This window comes from Benincasa hispida, chromosome 5, assembly GCF_027475165.1.
Source record: "Benincasa hispida cultivar pf3 chromosome 5, pf3_genome.v1.1, whole genome shotgun sequence".
NCBI classification, from domain to species: Eukaryota; Viridiplantae; Streptophyta; class Magnoliopsida; order Cucurbitales; family Cucurbitaceae; genus Benincasa; species Benincasa hispida.
Genome location: NC_143482.1, coordinates 67809745 through 67827545, shown reverse-complemented (window position 1 = coordinate 67827545; position 17801 = coordinate 67809745). Strand labels below are relative to the sequence as shown.

The 17801-nt window shown below is 36.7% G+C and overlaps 1 protein-coding gene across 1 annotated transcript; it reads left to right on the top strand.

The window, feature by feature from the left end:
- Positions 1-14465: 14465 nt before the first annotated feature.
- LOC150036372 (uncharacterized) lies at positions 14466-14819 on the top strand. Its single transcript, XM_090313650.1, has one exon. It carries the CDS (start codon positions 14466-14468, stop codon positions 14817-14819), a length of 354 nt encoding a protein of 117 aa, XP_090169776.1.
- The last annotated feature ends 2982 nt before the right edge of the window (positions 14820-17801 follow it).

Here is a 17801-nt window from a genome sequence, read left to right as displayed (position 1 = left end):
ATGCATTTTCAACTTTAGCCTTGAACTCTTTGAACTCTTTAAAGGATTTAGACTTCTGTTGAATAAGATAAATATACCCATACCTACAGTAATTATCAGTAAAACTGATAAAATACTCATAGCCACCTCGGGCTCGCACATTTATAGGACCATAAATGTCATAATGTACTAACTCAAAAGGCTTTTTGGCTCGATAACCTTTTCCAGTAAAAGGTCTTTTAGTCATATTACCCTCAAGGCAAGATTCACACACCGGTAAAGAATTTTCTTCTAACTCACTTAGAAGTCCATTATTCACCAATCGCTCAATCCTATTGAGATTGATGTGCCCTAATCGAAGGTGTCAAAGTTGGACATTTTCTTTTGGAGAAATTCGTTGACATTTAGATTGAGTTACAACAGTTTTAAACAACTCAATGTTATGGAGGGAACTTATGGCTAACGGTCTTAATACATACAAGTTACTTTTCAGATGCGCTGTACAAATATTAACACCATCTTTATTTATAAACATTATCCACATTAAAAGAAAGAGTGTATTTACATTGCAACAAGCACTTTACAAAAATAAAGTTCCTCTTAAGTTCAGGAACAATATATATATCATGTAAAACTAGAAACCTATTATGTAAAGATAACTAGATCCCTCCCACTACCACAGCTGAGACGACGTGCTTGGTGCCTACTCGCATCATCATCTCACCAGCATCCAACTGTCACCAGGATCTAATTCCTTGAAAAGAAGAACAAACGTGATTAGTGGCGCCCGAATCAATTATCCAGGTAGAATCATCATTCTCCACTAAACAAGTTTCAAGTACAAGTAAATCATATTTACCTTTATCTTCCTTGGCCTTAGCCTTGGCGGAATTCCTTTCCTTCAGCCAGCGAGGACAGTTCTTCTTCTAGTGCCTGTCTTGATTGCAGTGGAAACATTTTTCCTTTTTCAACTGGCGGCAGACGCCTTCTTAGGGCGACAAGTGGCAGGTTAGTAGGCACCTTCCCTATCCCCTTACCACCTTTCTTCTTCTTCTTCCATTTTATAGAGTTAGAAGTAGAAGGTGCAGACTTTATTCCTGAGGTTGAACCTCTACAGAACATCCTTGAAGATGAAGTAACATTTGCCTCAGCCTTCTTCCTCTCCTTACTTTTCAGTAAAGATTGGTAGGTCTGCAACTCGTTGAGGAGAGTTGTAAGGGTGTATTTCACTTTGTTAAGAATCACATAGCTAACAAAGTGCAGGAAGCTTTTCGACAATGAATGCAGGATTATGCTAACCTGGTTGCCCTTATCGATAGTAGACCCATTCAACTCCGCCACATTGAAGTGGACCATCATGTTAAGCACATGTTCACGAACAGGGGTGCCTTCTTCCATTTTGGAGTTGAATATATACTTAAGAGCCTTGTGCTTGAGCTATTCAGACGGTTGTCCAAACATCCCCCGCAGGGTCTCCATGATCTCACGCACTTAGACCATAGGCTCATGCTTTTTGGCCAAAACATCATTAAGACTTGCCAAGATATAGGCTCGGGCCTTCTCATTTGCCTGTGTCCATCGCTCATATGCCTCTTGAACATTTCGAGCAACATTCAGAGTTGGAATAGGAGGACAGGCCACTGTAAGAGCAAACATGAAATCCTGATGATTAAAATTGTCGTGATCATGGTTTCCATGTTGAAAAATTATCGCCAGTTAATTTCTCGGCACTAAGCAAAGCTATTGTGGCTGTGGCCATTTTAAAACTTGTTGAAAAACGAACAAAACTTTTATTAGATTTTGCTAAACCACATTTTAACCAATTAATTTTGCAAAACAGTTTCAAGTACCCTAAGTGAAAGATTTCTATTTTGCAATGATGCCCCAGCGAGGCAGGACAATCGTCACCGGTGGGGTGATTAGATGTCCCTTCACTGGATGAGACCTTCTCAACCATTAGGTAGAACCAACTCTTGGAACGGAACCTAACAACCACCATTTATTTGGTCCAGAACTATTAACCTTTAACAATTCTACGTTAAGTGTGACCCCTCGCTTTCGGTGCCAGAGTCCTGGCCTAATGAGCCCACCGTAGGGAAGAAGCAGATTAGGACAAGAAACTAAGTAACCTTATCCTCTTACAGGAGATCAAATAAAGAAACGTGCAAAACTGCCATCCTAGAGGGGGACACTCTCAGGGTACCTTGAGGTGATGCACAAAAACTTTATTCAATCCAACGAGGGAGACCGTGGTATATGCTGTCTCACTTCTCGCTCCCACTTACTATGAACACTCTCTCCACCCACCTTGATATTGACCTACCCAAACACCATCCTTTAGGGGGACACTCCCAAGGTGCCAGAGGTCGAGGGTAAATCTCACAGTGTGGACTATATAGGAGAAATGTGAAAGGTTTAAATGAAGCATCATATGCCCCAAGTACCTCCCACTGAATGTTCTACCTAAGGGTTCATTAACCTAAACAACTTGGCTCTGATACCAATTGAAGGAACTTTTAAACAAGAGTATCCATGAGCGGTAGCTGATCTTTCCAATTTCATTGTGACAGAATTATCACACATAATTGAATTCGAACTTCCCACTTTTGCACAATTTCAGAGAATTACTCAGCCAATTATCTCATAACCGCCTAATTAATTAAATAATGAATATAATCATATTATATTCTTAACCTATAGTTTTGATATCATATATCTACTATAGTATTTTCTCTTCTACTTGATATAAATCATATTTATATCCAATTTCCTAAAAAATAATGTATCTCGTATATTTAGTCAATTATATCATATATAATTAACCAGTTCAATAATATCATATATAATTGAACTCCCTTTTGTCAATTTGAACATTTTAAACTGACCCAAAAACTGATTCTCAACTTTATCCAAGCTACCAAGGGGACCTTATGAACCTATGGCTCGAAGCTCCAATGGTATGTGAATAACTAACTAAACTCTTTAGCCACGAGATCTACCATCTGTTAACTGCGAGGCATTCCACTAAAGAACAACAGTTGAACTCTTTTTACTACAGATATATTTCTGTATCCATCGGATATAACCAATCATGAGTACGATGACCCTTCATAGATGCTCGTAAGTACAACTGGGCCAATTTACCATTTTGCCCCTGTAGTTACATCTCACTCCTTAAGTACCACTGATCCCTCTAATGAACAATACAACATAGTCCAACTATGTGTAAACACCTCTCGGACCAAGTGAAGATGTGTGGTTGATGATGAAAATTAGCGAATGCAATTATGTGATGCATGTCTTAAGGTATGCGTTAATACTTATGGGTCAGTGGTCATGAGTTGGAATGAAACTATGTGTTAACGAATGTATGCGATGACCATGCATTCTCGTTACAAGTTTTCTTATGCTCGCACCAAGTATAACGCGAATGCAAGTTTCTCGGGTGATCCGTGGTCGAACTTAGGGACTTGTAACTAAATGCTATGCGGTAATGTGTTTGCAGTGGTTGAATAAAAGAATGATGGGGGTGTTAAGCTACAACCTACTCCTACTCCTAACTAACAGACAAAACAATGAGAATATGAATGAGAGATAGAGACACGACAACTATTGACGCATAGTAAATGGATGGAAAATAGATAAAATGTGAGGATATCTTCATCGCAACTCTTAAGATTGACCGCAAGGGTAACCTCGGCCAACGCAAGCTATGCGATCGTGCTACACACATTCGTGCCTAAATCTAGGATGTATGCGATGTGTATGCGAAGTGTTGAAAGGCCTTATTCCTAAGTCTCTATTCTTGCTCATGTGCTCTCACACATAAACAAGATGACCGCATACCGCCACCGTATCCTTCTTCTTAGACGCATGAAATATCCTCTCTGTAGGGTGCATACGCTGTGTAATAGCAAATTGAACTTATTCCTAAGTTCCCCATTGTTGCTTATGCATTCCAATCCGCTCTCTCGAGTCTTAGATTTGGATTTTAGACTACTCTTCCAAGTATGCCTAAATGATGAATGATGTGCTCATAAAACAAGGTAATCACATAAACCTGGCTGACGCAAGATTATTCCCATCTCTAGTAAACACTGGCTTACATTGCTTAATACGACCAACCACTTACCCTCCCGGGTAGTTAATTGTTACTGACTTTACTCGTAGACAAGCGTTGTGTTCGCCTATAGACAGGCGTTGCTACAGTTTCACACTAACCAAATAAGGTTTTCTTACACACTCGCACAACACACACCTTCCAGTGGTTTGCTACATGCTTCATATCTCTAATCCGCATGATTAAGTATGCGATACTCTAACAGTCTCAATAAGTGATATAATGAATGTTAAAGGTGATGTCAATTACTCAACAACTAAAATTCCGTGGACGCAATATGCGATGCATGTTCTTATATGTTGATTGTCATGTGTCAATGGTCATGCATTGGAATGACTATGCGTTAACGAATGTATGCGATGACCATGCGTCCTGTCATAAGTTTTCTTGTGTTCAAGCCAAGTATAACGCAAACGCAAGTTTCTTAGATGATCCGACGTCGAACTTAGGGACTTGTAGCCAGATGAATGCGGTAATGTGCATGTGGTGGTTGAACAAAAGAATGGATGGGAGGTTTCTATGCTAACACTACTCCTACTCCTAAGTAACAAACAATGTAATGAGAATATGAATGAGAGGTAGAGACTCGACAACTTTTGACATGAAGTAAATGGATGGAAAAATAGATAAAATGTGGAGATGTCTTCATTGCAACCCTTAAGAGTGACCGCAAGGGCAACCTTAGTCAATGCAAGCCATGCAATCATGCTACATACACTTGAGCCTAACTCTAGGATGAATGCGATGTATCTGTGATATTGCTGGAAATCCTATGCTTGCCTAAACCTCCATAACCTGCTCACGTGCTCTCGCCGCATGAGCGTGCTAGCCGCATACCATCGTATCCTAGTTCCTGGACGCATGCAATATCCTATCCATAGGGTGCATACGCTGTGTGATAGCAAACAAAACTTTTCTCTAAGTTCCCCATTCTTGCCTATGCATTCCAATCCGCTCTCTCGAGTCTTAGATTTGGGTTTTAGACTACTCTCTCAAGTATGCCTAAATGATGAATGATGCGCTCATAAGACAAGGTAACCCCATGAACTTTGCTGACATAAGATTATTCCTATCTCTAGTGAACAATAACTTACATTGCTTAATGCGACCAACCACTTACCCTCTCGGGCAGTTAGTTGTTGCTGACTTTACTCATAGACAAGCATCGTGTCTGCCTATAGACAAGCGTTGCTATAGCTTCACACTAAGAAAATAAGGTTTTCTCACTCACGCAACGCACACCTCTCGGTGGTTTACTACATGCTTCATTTTCTTTTCTCCCCTTTGAAGACTTCCCTATCTTGCATGTCCTCTGTTAGGCTCTCTTTCACTCGCATAACAGTCTCAAATAACTGAAAAAAATCAGTTCAGTTAATTGTAGCAGTAACGGGAGTCCATATCTCCCTCCTCAAACCACTCTCAAAATTTCTACATTTGTCTTTCTCTTCAGCTATGATCATAGAGGTATACTTGGATAATTTGGTATACTTCTGCTTGTAATCAACAACTGTCATATTACCTTGAATGAGCCTCAGGAGCGTGTTCCTCTTCACCTCACGATATGAATTAGGATAATATTTATCTTCAAAAATTATTTTAAACTCATCCCATGCCATTTCTTCTTATCTATTTCTTCTAGAATCAATCACTCTCCACCGTTGCTAGCACGTTTCTGTAGCAAAAGTACTGCCAACTTGACCTCGATCCTCAAGGCATCTAGTTACTTGAAAACATTTCTTTAACTAAATTAACCATGCCTCAACATCTGCGGGGTCAGTAATACCTTTGAAAACAATGGCACCTAATGCCTTCATTCTCTTAATGCCATACTTCTTCTCAGGATCTGCCAGTACCGATCCTACACTAGCTGCCAATCTCTGAACGATTTTATCAAAGACTCTATCCTCCATCTGAGGATCTTCTTTGACCTTAGAGGTACTAGACTTTCAACATGTAGAAGAAATTAAGGATCTAAGCACTCTAACTACATCAATTTTTAGGTAAAAAGCATGCATGTTCATGGTTTTCAATATATTAGGGTTTTTGATGAATACCTTTGATGTTTCCTCCGAATTTCTTGAATTCACCACGAATTTCTTCTTCAATCTATATAGTAGACCACTACAAGAGTCTTCTCTACTAAGCTCAGGCCTTAGATTGAGTGGTGGAACTCAAATTGAGAGGGAATTTGGTGTAATTTGGGAGTTGGAATGAAGAAAGAAAACCAGAAAATTTTCACCTTTTCCATTTCAGATTGCATTCCTTAGATTTAGTTTCATATAATGTTAATCTCTCATTGAAGTGTTCTAATGGATTGGGTATATTTATTTACTTGGGTATATGTCGGCTAAAACATCCTAAGTCTAAGTGAATTATCCAAGTATAATGATTATAATTGGATTTTAACCTACGATGTCTAAGTGATAAAACCATTTTATTACCTCATATCGCTCACGCATGCTCATAAGACCAAGTTTAGCAGGTGTAGAAAACTTGAAAAACTTGGAAAAATCCACTTTCCAAATTTTTAAATAAATTTTCTTTTAAATTAATTTTAATTTTCAAAAAAATAAAATTAAAATAAAACTTAAAATTTTGAATTTGAATTCTCAAATTCTAATTTTATTTAAAATACTTTATTTTAAATAAAATTTAATTAAACAAATTTAATTAATTTTAATAATTAATTTAATATCAAATATTAAATTAATAAAACACCTAATCTATACGTGAATCACTATTCATGTACTTGATATTTAAATCAAATTTATATATTTCCAACTTTCCAATTCCGTTTAATTTATAAATTAAACGTTTAATGATATCAAATATAACAATCCAAACCCTAAACTGTATTTGAACATTTCAAATTCCATCAACACGCTATTCTAAGGTTTAATCATTTTATGAGCTAGTAGAAGAACCTATGGACCTACAGATCATAAGCTACAATGATTTGAGATTAATTGGCTAAACTCTTTAAATCGAATTAATCAATATTCGTTAACTACCGAGATATCATACCACTATAGCTTAGTGGTTGCACTCTCCTTATTATAGATATATTTCTATCCACATGATTTACCCATAATCAGTAAGTCGATCCTTCACAGCTTGTTCGTATTAACAGCAAGGTCAAAATTATCTTTTTACCCATGTAATACATCTTGCTCTTTAAGTCTCCACTGATCCTCCAATGAACAATTGATTTATGGTCCTACCAATAAACTGAGTCCCTCTCAGCCATAGAGAGAGCAGGGCCCCTTTGTTCAAGACTAGGAGTCAATACATAAGGGAACAACCTATTTGCTAACCCTAAAATAGGTAGGAGCGAGTTCCGTCTTGCAGGACTATGTCCCTAGCTATCTATCCAGTCTTACCCCTAAAATGGAAGGCTTATTGAGTGGCGATGTTGAGCCACTCTCACTCATGCAGATTAAAGAATAATCCCGAATAAACAGAAGTTTATAGTTAGCTCAAGATTAAGATCGAGCGACCCTAGGTCATCAAATTCAAATAGTCAGTTTTAACAGTAAACGGTCTTTATAAAGAAAAAGTGACTATTTTGTGTCCAATCTTATGAAAAACATCTTTTGCATAGGATGCCTCCACTCACGTATCTCCATATGAACGACGTTGGAATTACATCGTTTGTATCAATATACAAAGCGAACCACATCCATAATATCCCCAGGATAAGGTACCCAACCCTATCTATATACTTATAGATCGTTTTGGTTATATACTAAAACTTGATCCACTCTTATGTCTCTACATAAAGTTTAAGTATTCATGTTATAACCAAGGATTAGTTTATTGGATTTAGGAATTTATAAATACAATTTACAAATTCAATAACACCTTTATTAAAAGAAATCTCAATAACATTTTTATTGTAAAATTGAATTTATTAAATGATTACAAACTGCGAGCTTTAGGATATTTCCCAACATGTGCCTTGTCCATATAAAATCTTTTAAAAAAATTTCCTGTATAAGTTGATTGATGAACAAATATCTCATCTGCTGAATGCTCAATTCATAAATCAAGACAAAATTTTGTTTTTCCGAGATCTTTCATCTCAAATTCTTTCTTAAGATATTATATTACCTTTAAAGGCTCTTCAGGAGTTCCAATTATATTTAAGTCGTCAACATATACAGTTATAATAGCAAATCTTGACTATGATTTCTTTATAAAAACACACGAATATATTGGATTGTTTTGATATCCTTCTCTCAACAAATATCTACTCACGTGATTATATACCATATTTGTCTTGATTGTTTCAATCCATATAACGATCTCTGTAACTTTATTAAATACAGTTCCCGAGAATTTGATTTATATGTTTTAGGTACGTTAAATCCTTTTGGGATTCTCATATAAATATCATTGTCAAGAAATCATAAGATGCATATCAAGACTTTCATACATAATCAGGCCAATTAAACATCTTAAATTGCATCCACCACTGGAGAATATGACTCTTCATAATCAATACCAGGTCTTTGTGAGAAACCTTGTGCAACTAGTCTTGCTTTATATCATGCGATCACATTATTTTCATTTCTTTTTCTCACAAATACTCATTTATATCCCACGGGTTTGACACCTTCTAATGTCTGAACTATTGGTCCGAAAACCTGACGTTTTGAACGTGAGTTTAATTATGCCTTGATTGCATTTTTCACGAAAACCAATCTTTTCTATGTCGACATTCTTCAACAGATTTTGGTTTAGAATCCTCATTTTTAGATATAATATCAAGAGCAATATTATACACAAAAATGTTGTCAATAACTACATCAGTCCGATTCCATCTTTTTCCTGTCATGACATAGTTTATTGAAATCTCAATATTATCTTTAGGCATTTCACCTTCTTCACTAATTCGACTATTAGTCATGTCCAGGGTTTCTTCATGGATATTTACATCCTCAACCAAGTCTTTTTTACTATTTTCGATCTTTCTTTTTCCAGGATTTTTATCTTTGGAACCCACTGGTCTACCACGCTTCTAGCGTGTTCCGACTCATTAGTGACAATTTGTCGTGTTTGTATATCAATTTTTTATGGGATATTTGCAGCTAGTATATGTGACTTAGTTACTTTCTTTGCATCTATAAATGCATTTGGTAATTGATTTGCTATATTTTGCAAATGAATTATTTTCTGAACTTTAAGTTCACATTGATTTGTACGGGGATCTAAATGAGATAATAATGATACATTCCATGTAATTTCTTTTTCCAAATTTTGAATTCATCCCGCTAATGTTGGAAAATTTGTCTCATTAAAATGGCAATCATCAAATCATGCAGTAAATACATCACTCGTTAGGGGTTCAAGATATTTGATAATTGATAGAGAATCATATCCAACATATATTTCTAACCTCCTTTGAGGACCCATCTTAGTATGTTGTGGTAGAGCAATTGGAACATATATTGTACATCCAAAAATTCTCATATAAGAAATATTTAGCTCATGGCCATAAGCTAATTGTAATGACGAGTACTTATGATAAGCTATTGGTCATATAAGTAATGCTGAATGCAAAATAGTATGTCCTTATACAGATCTAGGAAGATTAGCTCTCATAAGTAATAGTCTTGCAATTAATTGCAAACGTTTTGTAAATGATTCTACTAAACCATTTTGTGTATAAACATGAGCTACAAAATGTTTAGTACTTATCCTACTTGATATGCAATAATTATCAAAAGTTTGAGATGTAAATTCACCAGCATTATCAAGACGAATAGTCTTAATTGTATCATCAGGAAATTATGCTCTTAACTTAATTATTTGAGCAAGTAATCTTGTAAATGCAAGATTTCGACTTGATAATAAGCACCCATGTGACCATCTACTAGATGCATCTATTAATACCATAAAATATCTAAATAGTTCACTTGGTGGATTAATAGGTCCATATATATCACCATGAATTCTTTCCAAAAATGCTGGTGATTTAGTTTCCACTTTAGCTGATGATGGTATAATTATTAATTTGCCTTAATAGCAAGCACCACAAGATAAATCATTAAATTGAAGAATCTTCTGGTTCTTCCATGGATGTCCATTTGAATTCTCAATAATTCTTCTCATCATTATAGATCCTGGATTATCCAATCTGTCAAACCAAATAGAAAATATATTTGGATTTATGAACTTTAGGTTCATTGTTGCATATGTTTCAATTACTCGTATATGAGTATGATTCGATCCAGAAGATAAAACGGCCAACTTTTTCAATATACATTTTTCTTTTGTGATAGAGATAATATACAGATATTCCACATTATTCTTATTATCAGTCTCAATATGATAACTATTGCAATGTATATCTTTAAAACTTAGTAGATTTCTTTTTTATTGACTAGAGAACAATGCATTGTCAATTATAAATTTTGTTCCTCTAGGCAAAATAATATTTATTTTTCTAAAACCTTCAATCAAGTTTGCAGTACATGATAATGTATTTACTTTTACTTCTAGCATTGTCAATTTGGAAACGTATTTGTTACTTGTAAGTATTGTGTGTATAGTTGCACTACCTGCCAAACATAGATCTTCTTTGCTCATTTTTTAACCACACAACATATGGAAATGATCTAGGTTCTTTTATTAAAAGAAAATAATTACAATAAGAAAAACAACATTTGGAATATACAAAAGTTAACATTTACTAAGAGGAAAAGAATATAAATATGGATAAAAAAAATAACAACATTAAGTCTAGATATTTTCAAATTCAAAATAAACACTTGATGTTCCATCAACTTTGCTAATCTTCTCTTCTGTGTCAATCTTCTTTTCAAGAGATTCAAAGAAATCTACCACATCTAAATTTGTCACATTGGATGGGTCAAATATATCATTGTCCTAGTATGCAAAATTTGCTTCCACATTTTTTCCTTTTTCCTTTAGGGAAGCTTGATATAGATCAACTAAGTATTTCGATGTACGACAAATATGTGACCAATGCCCAATCATACCACATCGGAAGTATTTTTGTTCATCAACTTTTAAGTTCTTATTAGGTAGAGCTTTTCCTTTATTATCATCATATCGTGTGGTTCTCTTGAAATTTGGATTATTATAACATCCACCACGAAAAGAAAAATTATGTCTTCCTCTATCACAGTCACAACTGTTGGGGTTGATGCTCTAAAGTCTCGTGTCCTGTAGTTTGTAGACAGTTTGTATGAACACTTGTGATGTATAATATATGATATTTTACTTCACTTATTGATTTTGCTCAATTGAATGTTTTATTTTCTTTACCACAAACCAGTAAACCTAAAATCCCTGGTTATATGTATGTAACTTAAGCATATGTGGTGACCTACAAGTGGATGATGTCTTAAGTGATAACCAAAATGGTTTGTAGTATACGGATATAGGAGGGAAACCTTATCCTGGTAATGCTATGAATGCGCCCGCTTTGTGGAATGGCCATAAATGATGTGACTTGTCACAGATGGTCTGGTCCGGATCATTCGTGTAGGGGACATGCGAACAGGGGCGTCCTATTCAAAGAGTTTGTATAAGACCTAATCACGAAGTGCTAACGTCTCCTTATATAACATTGTTCATGACAAAGACTTCATTTCACTAGGATGACCATAGGTAACATGACCTCAATCCTGAGTGACTTGGGAACTCTTGTCATTGAGGGTGGTCCTTTAATTTGCATGGGTGCGAGTGGCAAGGTCGTCGACTCAAACCTACCACTTTGGGGATTCATCTAATTTGGGAGTTAGGAACTCAGCTACACAAGATGGAATTCACTCCTTCCCCAAAGTAGGGGTAAGTAGTTAGATAACTCCCTTAAGGGTTGATTCAAGGGCTTGAATGATGTGATGACACTATGACGGGCAGAAATGCACGTCATCTTAGGCCTTTTATTTAAAATTATGAGGGCTGTTAAGTATAATATGCGACAATTATGTTAGGAATTCATGAGGAAATGAGTTTGCGTCGTTTAGCATAAAAAATCTCAGCTAACCCACTAGTATGCGTTATTATGCGTTCAATTGTCTATTTTTGTAGCTAACGCAGGAATCGGACGTAGACGCGGAAGCTGGGCTATCACATAGACGACCGCATGCAGAGAAAATCTCCATCGCAAATGCAAACGCATACGTTCAACACATGGGTGTTGTCGTAATCAACTGCATGCGTCCATCGCATAGAAGTTGCAATCGTCAAGCGATTGCAATCATCGTATAGAAGTTGCGGTAATCAAGTGAATGTGGTCATTTCAAGATTGCGGCTACACGATGATAACCATAATAGCAGGATTACCGCAAGGTTAGTGGAATGGAAGCATCCATGCATATCTCGGGAAAATCAAAAGATAATGTTGACATTTCACCTACCATGCCATTAATAGCCAAGATTCAAAAAAGGACCAACGCACAGCTAATGTCAAAATCAGAGTAGGTCCATTAATGTTGTCGACGATCAAACTCTATAAATAGAAGCCATCGAGCATAACTTCAAATCATCCAAGTTTTTCATCCAAGGTTTTCTACCTTCGGGTGGATCTTTATGATCCAGACGAACGCGTTACAAGAAAGCTTGAGAGTTCTTCATCTCCTTCATCCATTTCGAGTGATGACTGGAGCCTTCACCGAAGTTAGATCTCGAGAGAGTCAACTCCACCACCCTTCCATGGTATCACCGGCAGCCTTGACACACATCCGCTGGAAGCAAAACATTGCTTCCAGCTGGTCCTTTCATTTTCTCTTCTTTTCTAATATTGTATTATATTACATTTTGGATTAAGAAATTAATACATTATGTGTTCAATGCATTTCTATGTTTCCTTCGATTCCATCTCCATCTTTCTTTGCTTAACACCTTTAACATCCATTGCATCATTTAGTGAGACTGTTAAAGTATTTCATACTTAATCATGTGGATTAGAGATATGAAGCATGTAGAAAACTGATGACATGTAGAAATGCATGTCATCTTAGGCCTTTTATTTAGAATTATGAAGGCTGTTAAGCAGAATATGCGGCAATTATGTTAGGAATTCATGATAAAATGAGCTTGCGTCATTCAGCATGATGAATCTCGGCTAACCCATTATTATGCGTTTAGTGTTCTATTTTTGTAGCTAACGCAGGAAGTGGACGCAAACACGAAAGCCAAACCACCATATAGATGACCGTATGTGGAGAAACTCTCCATCGCAAAGGCGAACACGTTCGATCAATACATGGGTGTTGCGGTAATCAGTCGCATGCGTCCATCGCATGGGAGTTGTGCTTGTCAAGCGATTGCGGTCATTGTGTAGAGTTGCGGTATTAAGCGAATGCGGTCACTGCATGATTGCGGCTACACGATAACGCATGATCAAGGGATTAACGCAAGGTTGTTGGAATGAACACATCAACGCATCTTTCGGGAAAATAAAAAAGATGATATTGACATCTCACCTACCATGCCGTTAGCAACAGAGATTCAGAAAGGACTAAACGCGCCGCGAATGTCAGAATCAGAGCAGTCCATTAATGTTGTCGGCGATCCAAGCTCTATATAAAGAAGCCAATGAGTAGAATTTCAAGATATCCATGGTTTTCGCCTGAGGTTTGCCTTAGAGCAGATCCTTGTGATCCAGAAAAATGCGTGAGAAGAAAGCTTGAGAGTTCTTCACCTCCTTCTTCCATTCCGAATGATGACCGGAGCCTTCGATCGGAGTTAGATCTCGAGAGAGTCAACTCCACCGCCCTTCCATGGCACCATCAATAGCCTTGGTGCACATCTGCTGGAAGCAAGACATTGCTTCCAACTAGTCATTTCATTTTCTCTTCTTTTCTTATATTATGTTGTACTACATTTTGGGATTAAGGAGTTAATACATTTTGTATTCAATACATTTCTATGTTTCCTTCGATTCCATCTCCATCTTCTTTACTTAGCATCCTTAACTTTCATTGCATCACTTAGTGAGATTGCTAGAGTATCGCATACTTAGTTATGTGGGTAGTACAACAGGCAGCCAACAAAGGAGAGGTAGACAGAGATCCAACCAGACAGTTAGGGGATCTAGATAAAGACATTCTAGAGAGTTAGTGGCTAGTATAGATAGGAGGCCCAGTGTACCAAATGTGCCAAATTTCATGCAGAATAGTGTTATGAGGGACAGAATGTCTGCTATCAGTGTGGACAGCCAGGGCATTTCTAGAGGGAATGCCCCTAGTTGATTTCAGGTGCACAAACTAAGTAGAAGGCATCTCAAACTGTGATGTAGCCTAAGGTAGGCATTGTAGGTGATGAGGGCACTAGTAGTTCCAAACAAAAGGGTATAGTGGGACAGCCACGTCACTAGGGCAAAGTCTACGCTATGACCCAACAGAAAGCTGAGGAAGCACTAGATGTCGTTACTGGTACGGTCTTTATTCATGATAGACCTGAACATGTTTTATTTTATCCAGGAGCAACTCATTCATTTATTTCTAGCATGTTTGCATTCAATATTGATAGGGTGCTAGAAATTATGCCTGCGAAGTTGATTATTTCTACCCCTATTGGTGATGTACTAATAGTTAGAAATTATCATAGAAACTATGTAATTCTTATAGAAGGACAACATATGGAAATTGATTTGATTCCCTTAGAACTGTTAGAGTTTGATGCTATTATGGGGATGGATTTCTTGTTTAAATATCACGCATCTATTGATTGTCATAAGAAATAAGTGATATTCAGATTTCTAGGTCAGATAGAGTTAGTGTTTACAAGGGAAAGGAAAATACTTTCTACTTATTTGATTTCAGCAGTAAAGGCTAGGAAGTTACTGAGTAAAGGTTGTACAACATACTTGGCTCATGTAATAGTTTCTTAATTGAGGAAGATAAGACTAGAGGATGTTCCTGTGGTGTAGGAGCTTATTGACGTATTTCCTGAAGATTATCAAGATTACCACTTGTTAGAGAAGTGGAGTTTACTATAGACTTGATACCAGGAACAACGCCCATCTCACAGGCACCATACAAGATGGCTACAACTGAGCTGAAAGAATTGAATGCTCAACTGTAGGAATTAGTTATTAAGGGCTATATCAGGCCTAATGTGTCACCTTGGGGAGCGTTGATTTTATTTGTAAAGAAGAAAGATGACACGCTCAGATTATGTATTGATTACATAAAGTTGAATAAGGTTAGGGAGTCAGATATCCCTAAGACAGCTTTTCGAACTAGATATGGGCATTATTAGCTTCTGGTTATGCCAATTGGCCTAACAAATGCCCCAGTAGTATCTATAGATTTAATGAACAAGATATTTCCTCCATACTTGATCAGTTTGTGATTGTTTTTATAGATGATATCCTAGTGTATTCAGGTAACAAAGAAGAACATGCAGAGAATTTGAGGATATTGTTGCAAACACTATATGAGAAACAGTTATATGTTAATTTCAGCAAATGTGAATTCTGGTTCGACCAGGTAGTATTTCTAGGACATGCGGTGTCTGCAGCAGGTGTCAACGTTGATCCTCAGAAGATTGAGGCTGTAGTTAGATGGGAACGACCTAGTCAATAACAGAGGTACGTAGTTTCCTTGGCATGGTAGGTTACTACAGGAGGTTTGTGGAGGTTTCTCGAAGATAGCCCTTACATTGACAAATTTAACCAGAAAGGATGCCAAATTTGCATGGACAAATAACTGTGAACGGAGTTTCTAGGATTTGAAGCAAAGATTGGAACACCAATCTTTAACCCTTCTAGCTAGGGAAGGAATTTAAGATTTACTATGATGCATCCAGACAGGGATTGGGATGCGTGTTCATGCAGAATGGTAAAGTTGTAGGTTATGCATCCAAGCAACTGAAGAAACATGAAAGTAATTATCTTACGATATGAAATTAGCAGATATTGTGCTAGCATTAAAGATATGGAAGCATTACTTTCATGGTGATAAATGCCATATCTTCACAGATCACAAGAGTTTGAAATACATATTTGATCAGAAGGAATTAAATCTGAGACAGAGATGATGGATAGAGTTGATAAAATACTATGATTGCACTATTGACTACAACCCAGTTAAGGCTAATGTGACAACAGATTCTTTGAGCAAGAAGTGAAGCTGTTCCAAGGATATATTAGGTTCTTTGAGGGGAAGGTTATTATAGGAGTTCAAATTAGCTAATGCAATTTTGATAATAGGTCATATGGGAGAGATGATAACTCATTTCTAGGTAAGACCTACATTAGTAAATGATATCATTAGGGCTCAAATTACCGGCGATAATCTCAGTAAGTTAATTGAAGAAGTTAAACAACAAAAGAGACCAGATTTTTATTTGAGACAAGATAAAGCTTAGGTGAAGGATGACAGGTTATGTATTTCTAACGATGAACTATTGAAAAATGCAGTATTAGAAGAGGCACATGATTCCACCTATGTTATGCACCCAAGTAGCACCAAGATGTACAGGACATTGAAAAGTCTTATAGGTGGCCGGGGATGAAGAGAGACATAGCTAGTTATGTAGATAGATGTTTGATCTGTAAGCAAGTTAAGCCAGTACGTTAGAGACTTGCAGGTTTGTTAAACCCACTTCCAGTACCAGAATGGAAATGGAAGCATGTGACCATGGATTTTCTGTTTGGGTTATCCAGGACACTCGACGTTTATGATGGTATTTGGGTAATAGCAGACATGATGACAATAACGACAAAGTTTCTGCCCATTAAAGCTACATCTACTCTTGACCAGCTAGCCAAGTTATATGGTGATCAAGTTGTGAGCTAGTTTGGGGCTCTAGTATCCATTATATGAGACAACAATCCAAGGTTTACTTCAAGGTTATGGCCTAGTTTACAAAAGGCACTTGGTATTAAGTTGCATTTTAGTACATCCTTTCATCCACAGACGAATAGACAGTCAGAACGAACGATCTAGGCTCTGGAAGATATGTTGAGAGCTTGTGTACTGTAGTTTAAAGGTAGTTGGGATACACACTTGCCATTGATAGAATTTACTTATAATAATAGCTATCATTCTAGTCTAGGAAACATCAGAAAATGTTAAGTTAATAAGAGAAAATCTGAAGATAGTTCGTGACAGACAAAAGAGCTATGCATATAAGAGAAAAAAAATAGTTAGAATTTGAGATCGGAGATTAAGTATTCCTAAAGTTATCACCGTGGAAAGGGATACTCAGATTTTGTAGGGAAGGTAAGCTAAGCCCCAGATATATTGGACCCTACGAGATAATTGAACACGTAGGGCCAACAGCTTACATGTTAGTCTTACCTACTGAATTATCTAAGATACATTATGTTCTCCATGTATCTATGTTAAGGAAGTATGTACCTGACCCTACTCACATTCTCCGAGAACAACTAGTACAACTGAAAGAGAATTTATCTTATGAGGAGAAACCAGTCCAGATTTTAGATAAGAAAGAGTAGGTGTTGAGAAATAAGACTATTCCATTGTAAAAGCCTTATGGAGGAACCATGAAGTTGAGAAGACTATATGGGAAGCTGAAGATTTGATGAAGAACAAATATCCGCACTTGTTCACATGAGGAGTTCTAGGAAATTTCGAGGATGAAATTTCTCTAAGGGGAAGGTAAATCGTAAACCCCCAAACTTGTTTTACTAGTTAATTAAGTTTAAGTTCTATTAATTAAGTGTTTAAGGTGTATATTAACATTAATGGACAAAATA